Raw genomic sequence first — 24562 nt, 5'->3', positions numbered from 1 at the left:
GCCAGGTGCATGGTGTTTCCTCCAACACATTGGTGTGGCTGGCTTCTGGGTTGGATGGCACTGTGTTAAGAAGCAGTGCGGCTTGGTTGGGTTGTGTATCGGAGGACGCATGACTTTCAACCTTCGTCTCTCCCGAACCCGTACGGGAGTTGTAGCGATAGGACAAGATTGTAGCTACTAAAACAAATGGATACCACGAAGTTAGGGGTAAAATTTAAAAATAAAAAAAATGTGGAAAAAGTAAAGGGGTCTGAATACTTTCTGAAGGGACTGCAGATTAGCCAAATAGTTTCACTTGAGCATAACCCCAAAATGAAGGACTTATTAGCCTACTCTGTTGTTTATGATGTTGTTGTCATGGAGGTCTGATTGGCACATTGCCTCAAGTTGAAAAATAAATGCTTTGAGCGCTATCGAAAAGTGCTATTTGCATGTGAAAAATGTGTGCTATAGTTTTCCTATTGTTTTCATTTTTTGTTGGTGACACTTATATTTAGATCATTTGCAGCTGTCTATGTAAAGTATGTGAGTTGGAGTATATCTACATAGTCCTATATGGAGAAGAAAAGTATCAGCACAAATTAAATTCATATTCTACGTAAATTAAACTTGTTTTTGACTGTATGGAACACAATACCACAGAGGAGTTTAGAAGAGAGCACCTGTACAGCTGTTGCAAGAGAGCATGTTTCACTGGCTGTGCACTGGTCGCAAAAACAATGATATATAGGCATCTTAAACTTTTTAATATCAACCGTTATTGGGTTAAAATATACATATACATTTGTGAACAGCCATCCATAACAACCACAATCTGTGAGGCTCAAATGGCTAAATGAGAGAGCAGCAGTGTGATTCACATCAATGCGCAATGTAGGTATCAATAATAAATGACATCCGTATCACCTGTAGGCTACACAACTGCTGTCGTCCTTACCTCCAAGCCTTTATTCAAGTTGGATAATCTTTGGATGCCAACAGCAGTCACGACATTGGAATACATAGCTTGGACTTTAGCCTATAAAATCCTATTCCTGCTTTAGAAAATACTATGTAATACACTGCAGTTGAGGAACAATGAGAAAGTAAATCTGCTTTAAAACTTGATAAACTTGTAACCCCACTTTTGAGAAAATGGCCCGTGAATGTTTTGGTACACCTACTGGAGAGCTCCTCTTTGTCTACACCTATTCAGCATCATTCACACCCATCTCTTTAAGGATTTGCTTGTGAGGCCATGTGCTAAACAGAGTAAGGTAGTGTAATAAACAACCAAAGATTTCAAGACTAAAAGTGGTGAAAGTATTAATAAAAAGTAGTAGTCTACAGAGGGTGTAAAGGTCAGAGTGAAATGGTTACTTACATGGAGGAGTATTTTGTTTTGTAGCTAGCTTGCTTGCTAGCTAAAGAATGAACCATAATCCCAAACCATACTACCATGCGCTATGCATGAATCTGCAGGTAGCTAAAACTAACCAACTCATTTCAATGTTAGCTAGCTAGCTAATAATAGGCTATAACTAGCAATGCAAATGGCTTTGTGAGATACAAATAATATTACTACATAGATCATACACATAACATTAGCTAGCAAGCCAGCCAGCTAACATTAGCTAGCTAGCTAACAGTATGCTTTAACTTCTTGGTGACAGGGGGCAGTATTTTCACGTCCAGATGAAATGCATGCCCAAATTCAACTGCCTGCTACTCATCCCCAGAAGATAAGATATGTATATCATTAGATTTGGATAGAAACCCCTCGGACGTTTCTAAAACTGTTTGAATCATGTCTGTCAGTATAACAGAACCTATTTATCAGGCGAAACCCTCAGGGACAAACCATTCAGATTTTTTTTTTAGGTCACTCTCTTTTCAATGGGTTTTCATTGGGACTCCAGATTTATTGCAGTTCCTACCGCTTCCACTGGATGTCAACAGACTTTAGAAATTGGTTAAGGTTTTTCCTTTGTGTAATGAAGAAGTAACCCTGTTCAGAACGAGGGTCACTTCAAGTGTACTGGTAGATAGAGGCACGTGACCAAAAAGCTAGCTACAGTTTGTTTTCCTCCTATATTGAACACAGATCATCCCGTCTGCAATGTTATCGATTATTTACATTACAAACACCTAAAGTTGTATTACAAAAGTAGCTTGAAAGGTTTTGGCAAAGTTTACAGGTAACTTTTGAGATATTTTGTAGTGACGTTGCACAAGTTAGAACCGGTGTTTTTCTGGATCAAACGCGCCCAAAAAAAATGACATTTTGGATATATATATCGACGGAAATAATTGAACAAAAGGACAATTTGTGATGTTTATGGGACATATTGGAGTGCCAACAGAAGAAGCTCCTCAAAGGTAAGGCATGAATTATATTTTTATTTCTGCGTTTTGTGTCGTTCCTGCAGGGTTGAAATATGATTTTCTGTCTTTGTTTACGGAGGTGCTATCCTCAGATAATAGCATCGTTTGCTTCCGCAGAAAAGCCTTTTTGAAATCTGACATGTTTCCTGGATTCACAACACGTGTAGCTTTAATTTGGTATCTTACATGTGTGATTTCATGAAAGTTTGATTTTTATAGTCATTTTTTTGAATTTGGCGCTCTGCATTTACACTGGCTTTTGGCCAGGTGGGACGCTGGTGGGACAGCTGGTCCCACATATCCCAGAGAGGTTTTAACTTGCAATGAAAGCGACTTTCTGACAAAAATTCTTCTTCTGTATTCTCTTTTCAACTCCCTCCGCATTTGCAATCATACTCTGCTTCCACCGGGCATTCCACTGATTTCAAAACCCGGTAAAATGATTCAGTGACAACAACACTGTTGATCGCTGTTTCTTCCCCATCACTGTCATCAGCTTCAATGAAAATGTTTTTACCTAAATCAGGGACTTCCTCGTCTATTAATTTTCAAAGTCAGAGAGAGTCAGCATGGCACGATCGTCCTCCAAAACAAGTCAATCACAACCTTTCCCCACTGACCGTTGTCGATAGCACCTGTTTAAATTCAGGGCAGCAATGTTGAGTGTAGTAGCAACAGTTTTGCAGTTCTTCATGATATCTTTCAAAAAAGCTGTGGTAGCAAGGATTATCTACACATATTGAGCAGCTCATGTTACAGACAGAAGCAAGCTTCATGGTAGACCAATCAAACTTGTCATTGTCGTTATGAAAAAGTATAAACACAAAAATGACAGGCTGCATGACATCAACAGCCTGGGGGACCAAAATAGCATAACTGGTGCATTTTAACACCAATATACCCATATTTTTCTGAAAATGTAGCTAGCTAGACTCCCTTTCCCGTATACATGGATGAACGCTTCTCCCTCTCTGTCACGGATGCCTTAGTTTGAAGATGTAATCCAGACAAGTGTTTCATACAACAGCCTTCTGTGTTCTCTTTTATACTCCTTCCACATTTGTAATCAAACACCTGAATTTTCTCCCTCTATCATACTCTGCATCCACCGGGCATTCCACTGATTTCATAACTCGGTCCTCCAGAAAGTGGAGAGCCTTAGCAACACTTGTGGAGTTCTTTGTGGTATCTTTCAAAAAAGCCACTTTAGAAAGGATGACCTACTGTACACATACTAAGCAGCTTATGTTATAGATAGACACATGCTACATGGCAGTCCAATCCAAACCCATCTCTCGGCATGTACAGCCCAACCATTATCTCAGCCAAATCATGGCTAGCGGGAAGGTTTTTCCATGGCTAAACCAATTGGACTCGTAATTTAACAATTGTATTCGTATTTACAGATGGCGTACAAGTTTGCTATTAAGGCACATGAAAGTTTACATGTTCCCGGAGGCATTTCTGCCCCCAGAAAATGTTTACGTTCAAATGTCTCTCCTGTGAATTAGTGACTTGCGACAGACGCCTAGCTTCCTGGAACAGGTCACAATTATACCCAGCTCAGGTCTCCAGCTATATATTTGGTTTGCTAACTTGCTAGCTAAGTTGGGGCAGCAGGGTAGCCTAGTGGTTAGAGCGTTGGACTAGTAACCAGAAGGTTGAACAGGCTGTTAACCCACTGTTCCTAGGCCGTCATTGAAAATAAGAATTTGTTCTTAACTGACTTGCCTAGTTAAATAAGTGACTAGATGTCAAGATAAACCTTCTTGGTTACAGCAGAGACATTCAATCCCCTCCTTCATCAAGATCCCTGTTGACTAAATAGTTTTGTTTGAAAAATAATAATAATACCTAGTAATACCATATACCACAGTATGGTACAGAAATTGTGTCACGGTATGACAATCTGGATACCGCCCAACCCTAGTGTATGTGTGGGAGAGAGAGAGAGACCCACACTGTGAAGTATAGAGAGAAGGAAGAGAATGGTTGGTCACAGAAAAGACTGAAGGAGGAAGAAAAGATGATGAGAGACATTGAAAAAGAAAATAAAGTAATGGAGGAATGAGAAATAATATAGTGATACAGAGAGGTAACAATATGGCAGACACACAAGGAAGGGAGGGAGGCAGGGAAGGAGGGAGGGATAGAAAATAAGAGGTAAATTGATGGAGACAGAGGAAAACATCTTCGCTGAACCGCTGCTTGCTGTTCCAGCTCTGTCTTATCTGGAGACTGCTTATCTAACCTGACTCATTCCCAATGTTGGGTTAGAGCTAACACACACACACACACACACACACACACACACACACACACACACACACACACACACACACACACACGCACACTGTAAATAAGATCACACTGAAATACACAACATTCTCTCTTTCTTTTGCACAAACACACAATATCTCTGTTGAAGCACACAAATGTATGTACGCCAAAAAGTTTCCTCCATCACTACCATAGAGAACAGATAAAAAAGCCCCTACCCTTGCAGAAATCCGAGTGCATAAAACATAAACATAAATACTTAACAGACCAGGAGGGAGAGAGAGAGAGAGAGAAAGTGGTACTGCCGTTGCTGTTACTAGCCCAGTTTTCAGAGTTAGGCTAGAGTCCCATAACGTCTCTCTGTCTGCCTCTCCTCAAGAGAGACTTGCATAAAGCGGGGCTTCTCTAAGAAGCCAGATGTCTAAGTGTGCCCCCTCTCACCCCTCTTTCATCTATCGCTTTCTCCCCTGACTCCTCTCTCCTACAACACACATGCCTTTCAACACTTTCCCTTCTTCCTCAATCTTTATACTGCTCTTCTCATCCTTAGCTCTCGCTTTCCTTCTTGATTGTTTTTACCTGTAGACTTCTCAGATACAGGCCTCTGGGTCTTTTCTCTTTCCCTTTGTTTCCTCCTGGTCTATGAAGTGTAGAGTCAGTGACAGCAGCTCTGTAGAGTTAGTACATTACAGTACAGTGCAGTGTAGTGTGTAATGGGTGAAGAGGTTGAGAGTTTCCGAGGTGCTCTACATAATTATTGACTTGTCTAAGTAGTGGGCCTGGTGTAAACACTGTAGATCACCAATGATAGGGCTGGCAGGCTAGGTAGTGCTCCTAGACAACATGTTAAGAAAATAAAGAGGAAGCATGTGTATTTATGTGGGAGGGTGTGTGTGTCCATGTGGCTGAGCATTTGTGTGTGCATGTGTGGATGTCACTGTGTGTGTGTCAGTGCATGTGAATGTGTGTGTGGTTATGGGGGGTTGAGAGGCAACTGCTGAGCTGAGCTGTCTAATCCTCCTGATTTGGAGTCACAGTCTAATTTGGATATTTACTCTGTAATTAGCAGTGGAGGGAGACACTGGGAGTGTAATTGGGAATTCCGGGGAAGAGACATATTATCCTGACAGCTCCCAGGTCCTGTCCCCCCTGTCTGCCTGTCTGCCTGCCTGCCTGTCTGCCTGCCTGCCTGCCTGCCTGCTGTCTGTAGCCCATTAACAGCAGTCTGGTACAGGTGGAAGAGAGGGAGGGACACACACATACACACATACACACAAACACTTTTCACAAAAACACATGTACATACCATTATAATAAAAATCTTTGAATAATTCAGTGTTCTAAGGGTTGGTTGCAGCACCATGGACAGCTCAGCAGAGTGGCACAGCTGTTTTGGTTTCCCTTGGACCTATACAAACTACATGACCAAAAATATGCAGACAACTGCACGCAAAACATCTCATTCCAAAATGATGGGCACTAATATGGAGATGGTCCCCTCTTTGCTGCTATAACAGCCTACACTCTTCTGGGAAGGCTTTCCACTGGAAGTTGGAACATTGCTGCGGGGACTCTTTTCAGTGATTAGGCCTGGATCGCAGTTGGCATTCCAATTCATCCCAAAGGTGTTTGATGGGGTTGAGGTCAGAGCTCTGTACAGGCCAGTCAAGTTCTTCCACACCGATCTTGACAAACCATTTCTGTATGGACCTTTCTTTGTGCAGAGGGACACTGTCATGCTGAAACAAAAAAGGGCCTTCCCCAAACTGTTGCCACAAAGTTGGAAGCACAGAATTGTCTAGAATGTCATTGTATGCTGTAGCGTTAAGATTTCCCTTCACTGGAACTAAGGGGCCTAGCACAAACCATGGAAAACAGCCCCAGATCATTATTCCTCCTCTAATCACTCTGACATCAATGCAAATGTAATTGAAAATGAGTGCCCATTAGCTCATGGTGTACAATATTTCTGTAGGTTATGCAATTGCTTGAGAAAACAGAGTTTTGATGGCCTCTATTAAAAAGAGGAGAATCCCATGGGCTGGGCCTGCTATATTTATTTATCAACTTTCCTATTATTAAGCACATTGCTTTGCTTTACAACAGGAGTATAGCCTACTTGGCTGGCATGAAAATGAACCATGGGAAAAGCGTACTCTATTCGCTATTTAAGTGCATAGTCCTCCATTCTCTATTTAAGTGCATAGATTACATGTATTTTTTCCCCGTGCCCCTGTATGATAATGGTCCATTTGAAGTCAAAATGAATATTATTTAGTATATGTAAAGATAACATTAAATTAAGAATAGTCTGATGGGGCCTCCCGAGTGGTGCAGCAGTCTAAGGCACTGCATCTCAGTGTTGAGGCATCACTACAGCCTGGGGTTCGATCCCAATCTGTGTCACAACCGGCCGGGACCGGGAGTCCCATAGGGCAGCGCACAATTGGCCCAGTGTCATCCGGGCTAGGTTGTGTGTACTCCCTGTTCACTCATGACTGCGTGTCCATGCACGCCTCCAACTCAATCATCAAATTTGCAAGCGACACAACAGTTGTAGGCCTAATTACCAACAATAACGAGACAGCATACAGGGAGGAGATGAGGGCTCTGGTGGAGTGGTGCCAGGAAAATAACCTCAACGTCAACAAAACAATTTGGACTTGATAGTGGACTTCACAAGACAACAGAGAGTGCACGCCCCTATCCATATCAACTGGATCACAGTGGAGAAGGTGAAAGCTTCAAGAAGGTGAATCAGCACCTCTTCAACCTCAGGAGGCTGAAGAAATAAGGCTTGTCCCCTAAGACTCTCACAAACTTTTACATATGTACAATTTAGATGTATCACGGTACGGCAACTGCACCACCGCAACCTGTTCACTACGCTATCATCCAGAAGGCGAGGTCAGTACAAGTGCATCAAAGCTGGGACCAAAAGATTGAAAAACAGCTTCTATATCAAGGCCATCAGGTTGTTAAATAGCCATCACTCACAACTGTGACCTGGCTGCTGCCCTATGTACATAGACATGGAATCACTGGTGACTTAAAATGGAACTGGTCACTTTAAAGTGACACACCACCCCAGACCATGACGGACCCTCCATCTCCAAATCGATCCCGCTCCAGAGTACAGGCCTCGGCTCATTTCTTTGACGATAAACGAGAATCTGACCATCACCCCTGGTGAGACAAAACCACAAGTCGCCAGTGAAGAGCACTTTTTGAAAAACCTCCTCCCTGTAGGCTGTTGTGTCGCTTGCAAATTTGATGATTGAGTTAGAGGCGTGCATGGCCACGCAGTCATGGGTGAACAGGGAGTACACAACCTAGCCTGGACGACACTGGACCAATTGTGTGCTGCCCTATGGAGTTGTGACACAGCTTGGGATCGAACACCCGGGCTGTAGTGATGCCGCAACACTGAGATGCAGTGCCTTAGACTGCTGTGCCACTCGGGAGCTAGGAACACATGCATTTTGCTACACCCTCAACAACATCTGCCAAATATGTATATGTGACCAATAAAATGTTATTTGATTTCATTCACTTGTAGCCTACTTCTTATTTGAAATACCTGTGAGAAGGACCTGATCACGTGACGGGTATTGGCTACATCTGAGAGAACCATGTGAGTGGGAGGTGCTTCGGAGCACCGCAGACAGGAGAAGGGAATTATAATTTGCTTATTAAATTCAACCCAAGGGCACAACGGCCACTTTGGCTACAAAAGGCATGGATTTTTTTAGGGTGCATTATGGCCACACAAGAGGGATGCTGCCAGGAAATTTGAGGCCTGGTGAGAATATTATCAAGTGCTCGTCAAATTGTGAATTAGAGACTGATAAAATGTGGGCAGCTTGCAACTTTTTTCAAATCATCATTGGAGTTCCATCATGCAGCCTCAGAATGTATTAAACATCAAAACATATAGCCCAACGTTTGTATCACAAATAAAGTTGCATAAATAACTCTAAATGAAGCATATAAGGAGGATCAGTTTTGTTGTTAACCGCTCAACACAGAATAGCCACATGTGTGCACTTCCTTTGAAAACGTTTGGAGAAGATATCCTTTCTATTTTATTAAGCTGTGTTCAATTGTGTTATTCATTATATCAAATAATTAAAAAGATTGCCACAGAATTCTAAGCAAATCTTGTCTGCTAAATTAACTAGTGTAGCCATATCTGGGCCTAACATAAGGACAACTCAGAGTATGCTATTCTGTTCTCCTGAAATAGACTACATCTTCTTCATATCATATTTCTTTACACCTGTTTATAATAAATAATGGACTTATTGTGATGGTGTCGGTTGTATTACATGCATGTATTAGACTTTTTCAAATGTAGATGTTCCAAAGGCTATGTGTGGAAGCCTGAAGATGCTAAATGTGTTTATGTTAATTAACGGTCAATTACCGTGAGACTGGCAGTTATTTGCTTGACAATTACCAGCTGACGAAATGTCGTGATCGGCACAGCCCTACACACAGCTCTAAGAATGCAGTTATTTCTTACATTGTTACCCCATGTAATCTTAGGTTTTATTACATACAATCGGGAGGAACTATTGGATATAAGAGCAACGTCAACTTACCAACATTACAACCAGGAATACGACTTTCCCAAAGCGGATCCTCTGTTTGGCCCACCACCCAGGACAATGGATCGGATCCCAACCGGCGATCCAAAACAATGGTACTGTAGAAGGGGCAGACGGAGCGGTCTTCTGGTCAGGCTTTGTAGACAGGCACATTGCTCACCACTCCCGAGCATACTACTCTCCAATGTCCAGTCTCTTGACAACAAGGAAGACCATATCCAAGCAAGGGTAGTATTCCAGAGAGACTGTAACGTTCTTTGTTTCACGGAAACATGGCTCCCTCGAGGCACGCTCTCTGATTCGGTACAGCCACCTGGTTTCTTCACGCATCGCGCCGACAGAAACAAACATCTCTCTGGTAAGAAGAGCGGGGATGTATACCTTATGATTAACGAGACGTGGTGTGATCCTAACAACATACAGGAACTCAAGTCCTTTTGTTCACCTGACTTAGAATTCCTCACAATCAAATGCCGATCGCATTATCTACCAAGAGAATTATCTTCAATCATAATCACAGTCGTGTATATTCCCCCCCAAGCAGACACATCGACGGCCCTGAAAGAACTTCATTGGACTCTATGTAAACTGTAAACCACATATCCTGAGGCTGCATTTATTGTAGCCAGGGATTTAACAAGGCTAATCTGAAAACAAGGCTCCCCAAAGTCTATCAGCATATCGATTGTGCTACCAGGGCTGCCAAAACCCTAGACCACTGTTATTCTACTTCTGCGACGCATATAAGGACCTCCCCCGCCCTCCCTTCCGAAAAGCTGACCACGACTCCATTCCCAGCCTATAGACAGAAACTAAAACAGGAAGCACCCACGCTCAGGTCTGTTCAACGCTGGTCCGACCAATAGCCTTTAAGTCTTTACTAAAGACTCATCTCTTCAGTGGGTCATATGATTGAGTGTAGTCTGGCCCAGGAGTGGGAAGGTGAACGGAAAGGCTCTGGAGCAACGAACCACCCTTGCTGTCTCTGCCTGGCCGGTTCCCCGCTTTCCACTGGGATTCTATGCCTCTAACCCTATTACAGGAGCTGAGTCACTGGCTTACTGGGGCTCTCTCATACCGTCCCTGGGAGGGGTGCGTCACCTGAGTGGGTTGAGTCACTGATGTGGTCATCCTGTCTGGGTTGGCGCCCCCCCCCCCCTTTGGTTGTGCCGTGGCGGAGATCTTTGTGGGCTATACTCAGCCTTGTCTCAGGATGGTAAGTTGGTGGTTGAAGATATCCCTCTAGTGGTGTGGGGGCTGTGCTTTGGCAAAGTGGGTGGGGTTATATCCTTCCTGTTTGGCCCTGTCCGGGGGTGTCCTCGGATGGGGCCACAGTGTCTCCTGACCCCTCCTGTCTCAGCCTCCAGTATTTATGCTGCAGTAGTTTATGTGTCGGGGGCTAGGTTCAGTTTGTTATATCTGGAGTAATTCTCCTGTCCTATTCGGTGTCCTGTGTGAATTTAAGTGTGCTCTCTCTAATTCTCTCTTTCTCTCTTTCTTTCTCTCTCTCGGAGGACCTGAGCCCTAGGACCATGCCTCAGGACTACCTGACATGATGACTCATGGCAGTCCCCAGTCCACCTGGCCGTGCTGCTGCTCCAGTTTCAACTGTTCTGCCTTATTATTATTGGACCATGCTGGTCATTTATGAACATTTGAACACCTTGGCCATGTTCTGTTATAATCTCCACCTTGCACAGCCAGAAGAGGACTGGCCACCCCACATAGCCTGGTTCCTCTCTAGGTTTTTTCCTAGGTTTTGGCCTTTCTAGGGAGTTTTTCCTAGCCACCGTGCTTCTACACCTGCATTGCTTGCTGTTTGGGGTTTTAGGCTGGGTTTCTGTACAGCACTTTGAGATATCAACTGATGTACGAAGGGCTATATAAATAAATTTGATTTGATTTGAATAGGATTCCACACTTCAAGATTGCTTCGATCACGTGGACTGGGATATGTTCCTCATTGCGGTGAACAACAACATTGACGAATACCCTGATTCGGTGTGCGAGTTTATTAACAAGTTTATTGGTGATGTTGTACCCACAGCGTCTATTATTAAAACATTCCCCAACCAGAAACCGTGGATTGATGTCAGCATTCGCGCAAAACTGAAAGCACGAACCATTGCTTTTAATCAGGGCAAGGTGACCGGAAACATGACCAAATACAAACAGTGTAGCTATTCCCTCCACAATGCAATCAAACAAGCTAAGCGTCAGTACAGAGACAAAGTGGAGTCGCAATTCAACCCCTCAGATACGAGAGGTATGTGGCAGAGGCTACAGTCAATCATGGACTACAAAAGAAAAACCAGCCCCGTCGCGGATCACGGTGCCTTGCTCCCAGACAGACTAAACAACTTTTTTGCTCGCTTTGAGGAGAATACAGTGCCACTGACACGGCCCGTGACCAAAACCTGCGGGCTCTCCTTCACTGTAGCCAACGTGAGTAAAATATTTAAACGTGTTAACCTTCACAAGGCTGAAGGCCCAGACGGCATCCCAAGCCGCGTCTTCAGAGCATGCGCAGACCAGCTGGCTGGTGTGTTTACAGACATATTCAATCAATCCTTATCCCAGTCTGCTGTCCCCACATGCTTCAAGAGGGCCACCATTGTTCCTGTTCCCAAGAAAGCTAAGGTAACTGAGCTAAATGACTACCACTCTCTAGCACTCACTTTCATCATCATGAAGTGCTTTGAGAGACTAGTCAAGGACCATATCACCTCCACCCTACCTGAAACCCTAGACCCACTCCAATTTGCTTACAGACGACGCAATTGCCATCACACTGCACACTGCCCTAAACCATCTGGACAAGAGGAATAGCTATGTGAGAATGCTGTTCATCAACTACAGCTCAGCATTTAACACCATAGTACCCTCCAAATTCGTCATCAAGCTCGAGACCCTAGGTCTCGACCCTGCCCTGTGCAACTGGGTCCTGGACTTCCTGACGGGCCGCCCCAGGTGGTGAGGGTAGGTAACAACATCTCCATCCCACTGATCCTCAACACAGGGTTCCCACAAGGATGCATTCTCAACCCTCTCCTGTACTCCCTGTTCACCCATGACTGCGTGGCCATGCACGCATCCAACTCAATCATCAAGTTTGCCGGCAACACTACAGTGGTAGGCTTGATTACCAACAACGACGAGACGGCCTACAGGGAGGAGGTGAGGGCCCTCGGAGTGTGGTGTCAGGAAAATAACCTCACACTCAATGTCTATAAAACAAAGGAGATGATCGTGGGCTTCAGGAAACAGCAGAGGGAGCAGTCCCCTATCTACATTGATGGGACAGTAGTGGAGAGGGTGGAGAGCTTTAAGTTCCTCGGCATACCCATACCCTCCAGGACACCTACACCACCCGATGTCACAGGAAGGCCAAAAAGATCATCAAGGACAACAACCACCCGAGCCACTGCCTGTTCACCCCGCTATCATCCAGAAGGCGAGGTCAGTACAGGTGCATCAAAGCTGGGACTGAGAGACTGAAAAACAGCTTATATCTCAAGGCCATCAGACTGTTAAACAGCCATCACTAACATTGAGTGGCTGCTGCCAACATACCGACTCAACTCCAGCCACTTTAATAATGTAGAAATTGCTGTAATCATTTTATCACTAGCCACTTTATATAATGTTGACATACCCTACATTACTCATCTCATATGTATATACTGTACTCTATACCATCTACTGCATCTTGCCATCTTGATGTAATGTATCACTAGCCACTTTAAAACAATGCCACTTTATATAATGTTTACATACCCTACATTACCAATCTCATATGCCTATGCCGTTGAGCCATCACTCGTTTATATATTTTTATGTACATATTTGTATTCACTCCTTTACACTTGTGTGTATAAGGTAGTTGTTGTGAAATTGTTAGGTTATATTACTTGTCAGATATTGCTGCACGGTCGGAACTAGAAGCACAAGCATTTTGCTACACTTGCATTAACATCTGCTAACCATGTGTATGTAACAAATTAATTTGATTTGATTTGAAGAACAATTTCACCACAGTGTTCCTTTTCAAAGTGCCTGGGCTCCCATTAAGGTGAGTGATGGGTCCCGGGGTAGGGGCTAAGGTACAGGTGTAAAATGAAGAGTAGGAAGAACAGTGGAGGGGACAGCCAGGGGAGGGGATAAATGAGTCCCTTTGCTTCTAATTACATCAGACAGACAGATAGACCAGCACGCACTGGCAAAGCTATCACCAGGCTCAAGGTTTGTTGCTGAGGAGAGAACCATGGGTGTAGAGGCAACCTAACGTGTGTGAGAGAGAGACAAAATGTCTGGTCTGTAAAATGGATTATTGTTTCTGCACAACCTAAAGAAAATGATACATTGACCTCCTTGTACTCATTATGCAGTTGTGTGGACATTGAGTACACAAAACATTAGGAACAACTTCCTAATATTGAGTTGACCATCCCCTATTGCCCTCAGAACCGCCTCAATTGGTCGGGACATGGACTACAAGGTGTCCAGCGTTCTACAGGGATGCTGGCCCATGTTGACTCCAATGCTTCCCACAGTTGCGTCAAGTTAGCTGGATTTCCTTTGGGTGGTGGACCATTCTTGATACACACAGGAAACCCAGCAGCGTTGCAGTTCTTGTCACACTCAAACTGGTTTGCCTGGCACCTACTACCATACCCCATTCAAAGGCACTTATATCTTTTGTCTTGCTCATTCACCCTGTGAATGGCACTCGTACACAAGTAATGTGTCAATTGTCTCAAGGCTTATAATTCATTATTGAACCTGTCTCCTCAACTTCCTCTACACTGATTGAAGAGGATTTAACAAGTGACATCAATAAGGGATCATAGATTTCACCTGGATTCACCTGGTCAGTCCCTGTCATGGAAAGAGCAGGTGTTCCTAATGTTTTATACACTGTGTATTTGACCATTGAGTGCTTTGTTTGACTCTGTGTATGTTTGCTCACTGGTTGCTCTGCTTAACTGTTTATATTCTTCTCTCTGTGTGTTTGTCTTGTAGAAAGTGTCCCAGTACAGCATCATCGTCCAGGCCACGGACATGGAGGGCAACCTAAACTTTGGCCTGTCCAACACGGCCACCGCCATCATCTCTGTCACAGATATCAATGACAACCCCCCCGAGCTCACCTCCAGAACTGTGAGTGGAGGGAGGAGAGAGGGGAGGGGAACATGGAGGGGGAGGGGGAAGATGGGGAAGGTATGGGAGATGGAGGAGTGGAAGTCAGTGGGAAGGATAGAAGATGAGAGGGATGAGGAGAGAGGGAGAGGGGAAGGGGTGAAACACAGCCCTTGCATCATCTCAGAGAAAGCACACACACCTGACCTGAGTGAAATAAATGTCCAATCTTCAGCTTTCATCACCCAGAAAACAATCGCAAGTAGACCTACTTATGATAATAGTGGTGATAATGGTTATGAGGATGATCCTTAACGTATATAAAAGAAAAGGTCATTCCTGGAGGCACAGGACCAAATCAAAGTAAAGAATGAAGTGTGTGATCAAACGGCATGGAGACTAGCACACATTGCTGCCAACGTATCCATACATCTTCTGCTTACCTGGGGAATGTTGATTGTTATAGTTCCCCCAGCAGTGATGAGTACCTCTTAACCAAGCCTGGTCTCAAAAAGTACATGCACATGCACACACCAAAGAGACAGACAGACACACACACAGTTGTACCCTGGAGGCACTGTGCTGTCAGACATAGTAAATGTGTGGAGGGTGAGTGGAGGGATGCAGGGATAGGGGAGGTGGGCGGGGCGAGGAGGGGTGGGGTGGAGGTGGGAAGTGGAGGGGGGGGCAGGGAGTAGAATCGGTATTCCTGATAGTTGGGAACTAAGAAAACTTCGGATGGCTGGAATGGGTAGGATGGCTAAAAGAGTAAGGGAGGGTTAGCTGAAACAGTTAGTAAGGGGATTCTTTGGCACTAATTTCTACAGTGAGGTGCTTGACACAATGGTGTATAGGGAGCAATGATTCTGTGTTACTTTGTTGGAGCGTGTGAGGGTGTGTATAGCAGAGGAGGTATACTTCAGACCTTTTAAGTTATTTATGTGTAAGCAAGTAAGAAGAACTCATCTTATGGTTGTAAGCAAAGATATGTCAGGACATGAGCTGAATTGGAATCTGGGTCCTGGGTATGTGTGATAGGTACTACACAGTGCAGGTGGTAATAGTGTGTGTGTGTGTGTGTGTGTGTGTGTGTGTGTGTGTGTGTGTGTGTGTGTGTGTGTGTGTGTGTGTGTGTGTGTGTGTGTGTGTGTGTGTGTGTGTGTGTGTGTGTGTGTGTGTGTGTCTGTGTGTGCGTGCGTGCGTGCGTGCGTGCGTGCGTGTGTGTGTGTGTGTGTGTGTGTGTGTGTGTGTGTGTGTCTGTGTGTGTGTGTGTGTGTGCGTGTGTGTGTGTCTCATTAACCCTGTGTCAGTCATTAAGGCGTGCTGGGCTCTCCGGTGGCCCAGAGGGTGATCTGAGCTGATTAATTCAGCTGTTTATCAGCACTCCAGTGCAACAGGAAACAGCTTATTCAGGTAGAGAGCTTCACGGTACAATCATTAGTAGAGCACTGAGAGGTGAGGAATAAGGGGAGGAATGGAGGACATTTACCAAGAGAGAGGGAGATGGGGAGAGAGCAGGGAAGACAGGGATATAAGAAAGATAAGAGACAGAAGTGAGAGGAAAGAAAGGGACATCAGAAAGATGACCTAACAGTTTAGATTATGATGCTTCACACATACAGTGTCTTCAGAAAGTACTCTATTCTCACCCCTGGACTTTTTCCACATTTTGTTGTGTTACAAAGTGAGATTCAAATGGATTTAATTCAAACATTTTGTCAACGATCTACACAAACTTCACTGTATTGTTAAAGTGGAAACAATTTGAACAATTGTAAAACATTTATAAAAATGTTACACTAAAATATCAATACATGTAAGAATCACCTTTGGCAGCTATTACAACTGTATTTCTGGGTAAGTCTCTAAGAGCTTTGCACACATGGATTTTACAATATTTGCATCTTATTATTTTTGTACTTCTTCAAGCTCTGTCAAGTTGGTTGTTGATCATTACTAGACAGTTATTTTTAAGTCTTTCTGTAGATTTTCAAGCCGATTGAAGTCAAAACTCTAACTAGGCTACTCAGGAACATTCAATGTCGTCTTGGTCAGCAACTCCAGTGCACTGATGATTTTTGGCCTGTTGTTTTAGGTTATTGTCCTGCTGAAAGGTGAATTTGTCTCTCAGTGTCTGGTGGAAAGCAGACTGAACCAGGTTTTCCCCTAGGATTTTGTCTGTGCTCAGCTCTAGTCTTTATATCATAAAAAACTCCCTAGTCCTTGCCAATGACAAGCATTCCCATAACATGATGAAGCTACCACCATGCTTTAAAATATGAAGAGTGGTACTCAGTGATGTGTTATGTTTGCCTCAAACATAACACTTTTTATTCAGGACATAAAGTACATTTCTTTGCCACGTTTTTTGCAGTTTTACTTTAGTGCCTTATTGCAAACAGGATGCATATTTGTATTCTGTACAGGCATCCTTATTTTTACCCTGTCAATTAGGTTAGTGTTGTGGAGTAACTACAGTACATTGCTGTCCCATCCTAAGTTTGTTCCTGTCACAGCCATTAAACTCTGTAACTGTTTTCAAGTCACAATTGGCCTCAAGGTGAAGTTAGCGACTGAGTTAGGAAGGATGCCTGTATCTTTGTAGTGACTGGGTGTATTGATACAGCATCCAAAGTGACATTAATAACTTCACCATGCTCAAAGGGATATTCAATGTCTTCCTTTGTTATTTACACCCATCTGGTGGTGGGTTAAAGGAGAAGTGAGTGAAGTGAGTGTGGTAGGTAAGAAGCGACTAAGGAGGTACAGTATTAGATATGATGTACTATTCTAGCTATAACATGTCCATTCGGAGAACATACACACACAGTCAGGCCCAGTCAGGCACAGTCAGACTCTTCTTTACTGCATTAGGATTCTACAGTTGTGGCAGTGTAATGATGATAGTAGTTTGTAACGGATGGAGTCTCATCCACTGTATTTGTGTGGGTTAAAGTGCATTTCAATCACCCAGCACAGATGGGGGTAGCTAAATAAATGTTCTGGCTGATATTGATGATGATTGGCCCTGTTATTTTGCAAAGTAAAGGTCTTGGAGCCACGATGAGCAGAGCACTTTTTACAAGCTCCCTCTATAAATCATTCAGTTTACCAGTAGGCTACATAAAATCAATTTTGTCGACAACGCATGCCATTATGCAAATATTTAGGGTTTGCAGTAAATCTATCAAAGCGTCCCAGGAATAGAATGTTTGGGGAATTTCTCTTTAATGTTTGAGATTAATATTTCATCAGGCCTATCAGAGGCTGGCCTATTTTTCAAGGTGGGCAGACAGGCAGTGGGTGGGGTTTGTGTGTGTTTCAAAGTGGATGTGTTTGTCTGTTTGTGTGATTATCTGTAATAGAGTATTGATGTGTTCGAATACTCATAATATCCGCACTGATCATACTATTTGTGACGTAAATTGAGTATGTATTATGTTTATTGGTCATAGTATGGATATAGTTAGTATGCCAAAAGTTTCTGGATGTCGAACTACATTCGCCCAAAATACAAAGTATACAAGCTTTGGACACTATTTAAGTTCTTTAAGGGCCCATAATGCAATTCTTCAGAAAATGGGAGTGGCTTCACAATGTTTTCAGATTTGAAGAAAATGGTGGAAAATATGCTGCCAAAGTCCAATGAGAGCAGATACAAATTCATTGCTTTAACTAATTATGACAAATGTTAAGAAAATGTTGAGCAATGTAATAAAGTAATGACTTTTCAAATAAGTTACATTATACGTTATGTTGGCTGACAATTTGTTAGCTACACTATCCTTACCAACCACATAGCATATCATTACAGCAGTATGTACCGGTATGTTAGCTAGCTACATAACATTAGTTGGCTACTAATACATCCAACTTGCCAGTATATTAACTATATGCTATCTAACTATCTACCCAGAGTTTATTGACTTGATTATTCACGTCATTCTTAGCATAGCTAAGTGAGATGGTCATTGTGCATTCTCAATGGACATTGTTAATGAAGTCATAAGATGTCTAGATTGTAATTTGTTATGCTAACAAGCTAGCCAGAAGTTACATAGCAACAGCATCAACTTCCAGGAGACAGGTGTAGCGCTAGTTCCATCAACTGAAAGGATACCGTTCGTTTACAGTATACTAAAATGAACTTATAGTATGTAGTATATACTCATTAATAAGTATGTGGTATACAGTACGTTAGTATGGGTATTCAAACACAGCTTATGTGTGTCTGTATTGGTGTGTAGTTTCTTTCTGTGAGTTTTAGAAAAAAGTAGACATGTTTGTGTGCGTGCATGCATGTGTGTGTACCCCATGCTCAGTAGTGAGGAATAACCCCAGCCAGTAGGAACACCAGCTTTGCCTGCATCTTGTTCTCCTGCCTCATCCTTACATCACCTGGGCCCCATGATGAAGCTCCCTGTCACCCCCCTCTCTCCCTCTGCCTCTCCCCGCCTCCCCCTATACCTCCCCCTACCTCTCCCTACACCTCCCCCTACTTCTCCCTACACCTCCCCCTACTCCTCCCCCAGCCTTCCCCTACACCTCCCCCTGCCTCTCATACACCTCCCCCTGCCTCCCTTACACCTCCCCCTGCCTCCCTTAACCTCCACCTACACCTCCCCCTGCCTCCCCTACACCTCCCCCTGCCTCCATACACCTCCATCTGCCTCCCTTAAACCTCCAACTACACCTCCCCATGCCTCCCTTACACCTCCCCCTGCCTCCATACACCTCCCCCTGCCTCCCTTAATCTCCACCTACACCTCCCCCTGCCTCCCCTACACCTCCCCCTGCCTCCATACACCTCCCCTGCCTCCCTTAATGTCCACCTACATCTCCCCCTGCCTCCCCTACACCTCCCCCTGCCTCCCTTACACCTCCCCCTGCCTCCACTACACCTCCCCTGCCTCACTTACACCTCCCCCTGCCTCCACTACACCTCCCCCTGCCTCCACTACACATCCCCCTGCCTCCTTACACCTCCCCCTGCCTCCACTACACCTCCCCCTGCCTCCCCTACACCTCCCCCTGCCTCCACTACACCCCCCTGCCTCCACTACACCCCCCCCTGCCTCCCCTACACCTCCCCCTCCCCCTGCCTCCACTACACCTCCCCCTGCCTCGACTACACCTACCCTGCCTCCACTGCACCTCTCCCTGCCTCCCCTACACCTCCCCCTGCCTCCACTACACCTACACCTCCCCCTGCCTCCTGTACACCCCCTGCCTTAGTGTGGTTATATATGGTCCCTATTACAGAGATACATTTTCTCAAATTAGTATGGAGTATACCCTGGCCTAGCCGATAGCAGCGGCAAAGCAGGCTGAGTTAAGAGTGTGCACACACACGCTGCCTCTTTATCCAATCCTAGCAGACCAACAGGACCACTCCTCTGTTTCATTAAGAATGTCACTGGTTCTCTATAGACAACCCTCTTGCCACAGCTCCCTAATCTGCGTGTGTCTGTGTGCTGGGTCTCTGTGTCTCTTTGTGTCTCTGTGAGGGCATGGCAGGGTATTATGGTCTGTTGGGAGTGTTTAGGCCGGGGCTTTACTCTTTGATATCCCACACTCACCATAAGAGGCTCAACGGCTCCTCCATGCCTGTTATCCATGACGACACGGTGACTCTGTGTGGGGGCGCTATAGCTGTACTACACGCCTGTTGCTATGACGAGATGAAGAAAGACGTGGAAACCACTGCTAGTGCTGGTGATGGGGTGGATAGGGGCGGAGGTAAGGTTGGTAGGGGGTATTTGGTGGGTCAGGGGTATGTAAGGGGGCTAATGTTGTTATTGTGTACGGTCCAGGCATACAGAGCGAGTCCCCTGACCTTGTAACGGCTGTAGAGCTGTGATCAGTTCCCAACCATTACAGACAGATGCATGACAGGCAGCAGCTCACTCTGCTGTGTGGTCTTATCAGGACAGAGCACGTTTCTGCTGCGAGAGAACCTCTAAAACCCACTCAGAAAGAGGCACAAACACATGCACACTGCTGCTTGAGCCTTCCCAAAATCAGGCATTTTCTCTTCCTCCAGCCCTTGCTCTCTCTCTCTCACTCCCTCAGTCTCTCAGAAGAACAGAAAGGAAGAATACTGTGTTCTCACCAAAGATGGGAGTAGGAGGGCGCAACAAGAAAATTATTCAGAACAAGACAGAACGTGGAGGCAGAGGACAGTAGGGTGTTTAGTTAGTTTAATGCTCTGGAGTAGTTTGTGGAGTGACATGATAACTAAGCCATTTGACTGCCCACAAAGGAGAAGATTTCCTCTAACTTCCTCTAATCTCTCTCTCCCTTTTTCTTTCCCCTCCCAGTTTTCGGGGGAGGTTCCAGAGAACCGGATCAATGTTGCGGTTGCCAACCTGACCGTGATTGACCGCGACCAGCCACGCTCGCCCAACTGGAACGCTGTATACAGGATCATCAGCGGTGACCCCATAGGACACTTCACCATCATCACCAACCCACAAACCAATGACGGCATGGTTACTGTGGTGAAGGTAAGGCCCTGCGACCAACCAAGACATCTAATTAAGGTTGATTTGTCGCATCCACAGATTAGCAGATGTTAATTCAGGTACAGTGAAATGCTTATGTTTCTAGTTCCAGCAGTGCAGTAAGTGTCTCACAGTACAATAATAAATGAACTAAACTATAAAAGAAGAAACAAGAAGAGCTTGAGCCCTCAAAAGTGACCACACCTCAGCAATTTACACCTTTATTACCAGAATGGTGAAATTTGACACTTTCTTGGTGTATGCAACACTGATATCTTCCAGTTCTCACCTAGAACTTATCATATCTATTTTAAAAACTCTTCACCAAGGTTGAGGTTGATGTAGTACAGACAGTGTTGTTATCCCATTCATCAATTATGCGTTGCATGTCAGATCTACACTGAGTGTATAAAACATTAAGGACACCTTTCTAATATTGAGTTGCACATCCCCTGCTTTTTGCCATCAGAACAGCCTCAAATTGCTGGGGCATGGACCTTACAAGGTGTTGAAAGCGTTCCACAGGGATGCTGGCACATGTTGACTCCAATGCTTCCCACAGTTGTGTTATGTTGGCTGGATGTCCTTTGGGTGGTGAACCATTCTTAATACACATGGGAGACTGTTGAGCGAGAACAATCCAGCAGCGTTGCGGTTCTTGACACAAACTTGTGCGCCTGGTGTAACCAACTGTATATAGCCACCCGGACACCCACACTTCAGGTTGACTTGGTTTTTATCTGCAGTAGAAGATATCAAACCGTGATGACAGGCATTGACAGGATGGTCACAGCCACACGTTCACTGGTTAGGTAAGACACAATATAGGTTTTAGATAGGAGCAACAGTAATGCCCTCAATGTGATTTAATTTGTCTTTATTTATTTATTTCACCTTTTATTTTTGCAGGTAGGTCAACACAGAGTTACACAACAACACAGAGTTACACATGGAATAAACAAGCATACAGTCAATAACACAATAGAAAGATATATATAGGGTGTGTGCAAATGGCGTAAGGAGGTAAGGCAATAAATAGGCCATAGTAGCGAAGTAATTACAATTTAGCAAATTAACACTGTGGAGTGATAGATGTGCAGATGATGATGTGCAAGTAGAAATACTGGTGTGCAAAAGAGCAAAAAAAGTCAATAAAAACAATATGGGGATGAGGTAGGTAGTTGGATGGGCTATTTACAGATGGGCTGTGTACAGCTGCAGGGATCGGTAAGCTGCTCAGATAGCTGATGCTTAAAGTTAGTGAGGGAGATATAAGTCTCCAACTTCAGCGATTTTTGCAATTCGTTCCAGTTATTGGCACTGACATCAATCCATAAATACAGTGCACAAGTACAATCCTTTTTATATAAACCTTTTAAATGTAGTATGAAAAAACATTCACTTTATATTTCAATAAATCACCTGCTAGCAATAGAGTGTGACATTATAGTGCACTGACTTACATGCTGACCACACCGCTCGCAGCGCGTGCACACAAAAAATTTACACATACATGTTATTCAATCATTGCAACCACACTGCTTGCAAGCATCTATGTGGCCAGGTGCTAAAATATAAATAGGTTCTGTGACGCTCAACACGCTGCAAGTTTGGCCTATCCCATCTCCTCAATGGTGTTTAGGAGCATATAACCACGTGGGTGATTGAAACTGACGTCCACACTCCAGTTTGTTGTAGTAATGCACTGTGAAGTTGGTTTCCAACCGCCATATAAAGTAAGAAGAAGTTAAAAAAAAATAGGGAAGCCTGAGGAAGGAGGAGAGAGGATGAGAAAGGAATTTGTTTTACCTGTGGATTAATTGTAAAGGACCTTGTGCATTTCATGTAAAATAACAACCCAATGTTTATATCCCAGGACAAATTAGCTAGCAACAGCAAGCTAGCTAGCTAAATTGGCATAAATGTTTAATGCTTTTCAACCTGTCCTCAAATGAATATAATTGGTTCAGAGTTTGTCTTGATATGTTAACCGGCGTGTCCTGATTGTGTCTGGTGTGGGGGTACAAAATCAACATGCGCATACAGGTGCACGTCCGGCTTGGTCAGCATGTTATAGTGCTAGTTAGCGCTTTGTTAACATGGCTAGCCAAGCCAGCAAATACTTGCATAACTTGCCGGAATAGGCTTTATATACATTAATGGTGACATAAATATATACATAGTCACATTTGCTATTGACTTTGGGATATATGAACCAGTTTTCCACTATTGTGTTATACAGTTTTTAACAGTTTTTTTTATGTACAGAGGAAGGAGACACAAAACTTCTCTCAGAATATCTCTCTCAAACTGAAGAACAGGCAGACCAACTTTCCAAATAGGAGAGAAGAACTCAAAATTCCACTAGTTCTTTCAAGGAAAATAATACAAAAATCTGTCTGAAGACCTCTCATATTGCCAACCTTACTAGTATGGCCTCAAATATGGATGAATATGAATATGGATGAATTCATTGGATGAATTCGACAACACATAATGAAAGGAAACTGTATTTATATCACACCTTTTTCTGAAGTGAATGGTTTCACCCACTACTCAGCCCGCGAACTGCGGTGTTCTTTGATATCTGCATTGTGCGGAATGCGAGCAAGGTTGATGGAAACTACATTTTCACTTTGTCACACTGGCACCTACTACTATACCCTGTTCAAAGGCACTTAAGTCTTGTGTCTTACCCATTCACCCTCTGAATGGCACACATACACAATCCATGTCTCAGTTGTCCCAAGGCTTAAAAATCCTTCTTTAACCTGTCTCCTCCCCTTCATCTACACTGATTGAAGTGGTTTTAACAATTGACATCTATAAGGGATCATAGCTTTCACCTGGATTCACCTGGTCAGTCTATGTCTGTCAGGTGTCCTTAGTGTTTTGTACACTCAATGTATAAGCCACTGAGTGTAAGCTCCAGCTGTAGGGGGTTACCTGCCCACCAGCCTATCATAGCCTATCATATAAGGGATAGGATAGCAGGACATAAGGTCTTTCACAAGCACATGGCCATGCACACACACACACACACAAAATGGCTACTGAGACCATTGCAGAAAATGTTATATTGATTTGTCAATTACAATTTAAGTGTTTTTTATGCACCTGTGATAAATGGGTGCATCAGCAACACAGTTGTGTCTTGTAAGGGCCTCTAAGGGTCTCTAGTTTTAGCCATAGGTGTTTGTGTGTGTGTGCGTGTGCGCCGGTATAGTGTGTATATGGTGTGTATATTTGACTAGTGTTATGAGCTACCCCTGCAGAGCCAGTGGTTTTCCTCTGCCTATTCCACTGTCTGTGGAATAGGCTCTGAGTCTCTCTGGGCACCAAAGCCGGAATGGCTACCAACTCTAATCGGTTTCACATCAGAAAAACTGTAACGCGTAGGTAGCAGGGAAACATCTGAATTGATGTAGTATGTATTTACCGAGGGGTCCTCTCTGGCTGCTAGTGGAGGCACATCAGCAGAACACACTGACAACTCTCACAAGTTTACTGAGACGGCCCACCTGGGACCATGGCTGCTCTATAAACATGGACTGAGGTCTTAACCTGCACAATTAGAGAACTGTCTGGGGAACCAATACGCATACATTTTAAATCCTGGATTAAAACAGAGGCATCACACAAACACATACAGACAAACATGCACAC

The 24562-nt window shown here is 44.0% G+C and overlaps 1 protein-coding gene across 1 annotated transcript in view; it reads left to right on the top strand.

Moving 5' to 3' along the window:
• Window positions 1-24562, top strand: part of LOC135527997 (cadherin-4-like) — a 577992-nt gene that overhangs the window by 491612 nt on the left and 61818 nt on the right. The window contains exons 9-10 of the mRNA XM_064956738.1: window positions 14277-14414; window positions 20714-20899. Coding sequence (XP_064812810.1) covers window positions 14277-14414; window positions 20714-20899 — 324 coding nt within the window. The remainder of the gene's footprint in view (window positions 1-14276; window positions 14415-20713; window positions 20900-24562) is intronic.

The sequence above is a fragment of the Oncorhynchus masou genome, chromosome 33 (genome assembly GCF_036934945.1).
Source record: "Oncorhynchus masou masou isolate Uvic2021 chromosome 33, UVic_Omas_1.1, whole genome shotgun sequence".
NCBI classification, from domain to species: domain Eukaryota; kingdom Metazoa; phylum Chordata; class Actinopteri; order Salmoniformes; family Salmonidae; genus Oncorhynchus; species Oncorhynchus masou.
This window is presented reverse-complemented; position numbering and strand designations above follow the sequence as displayed.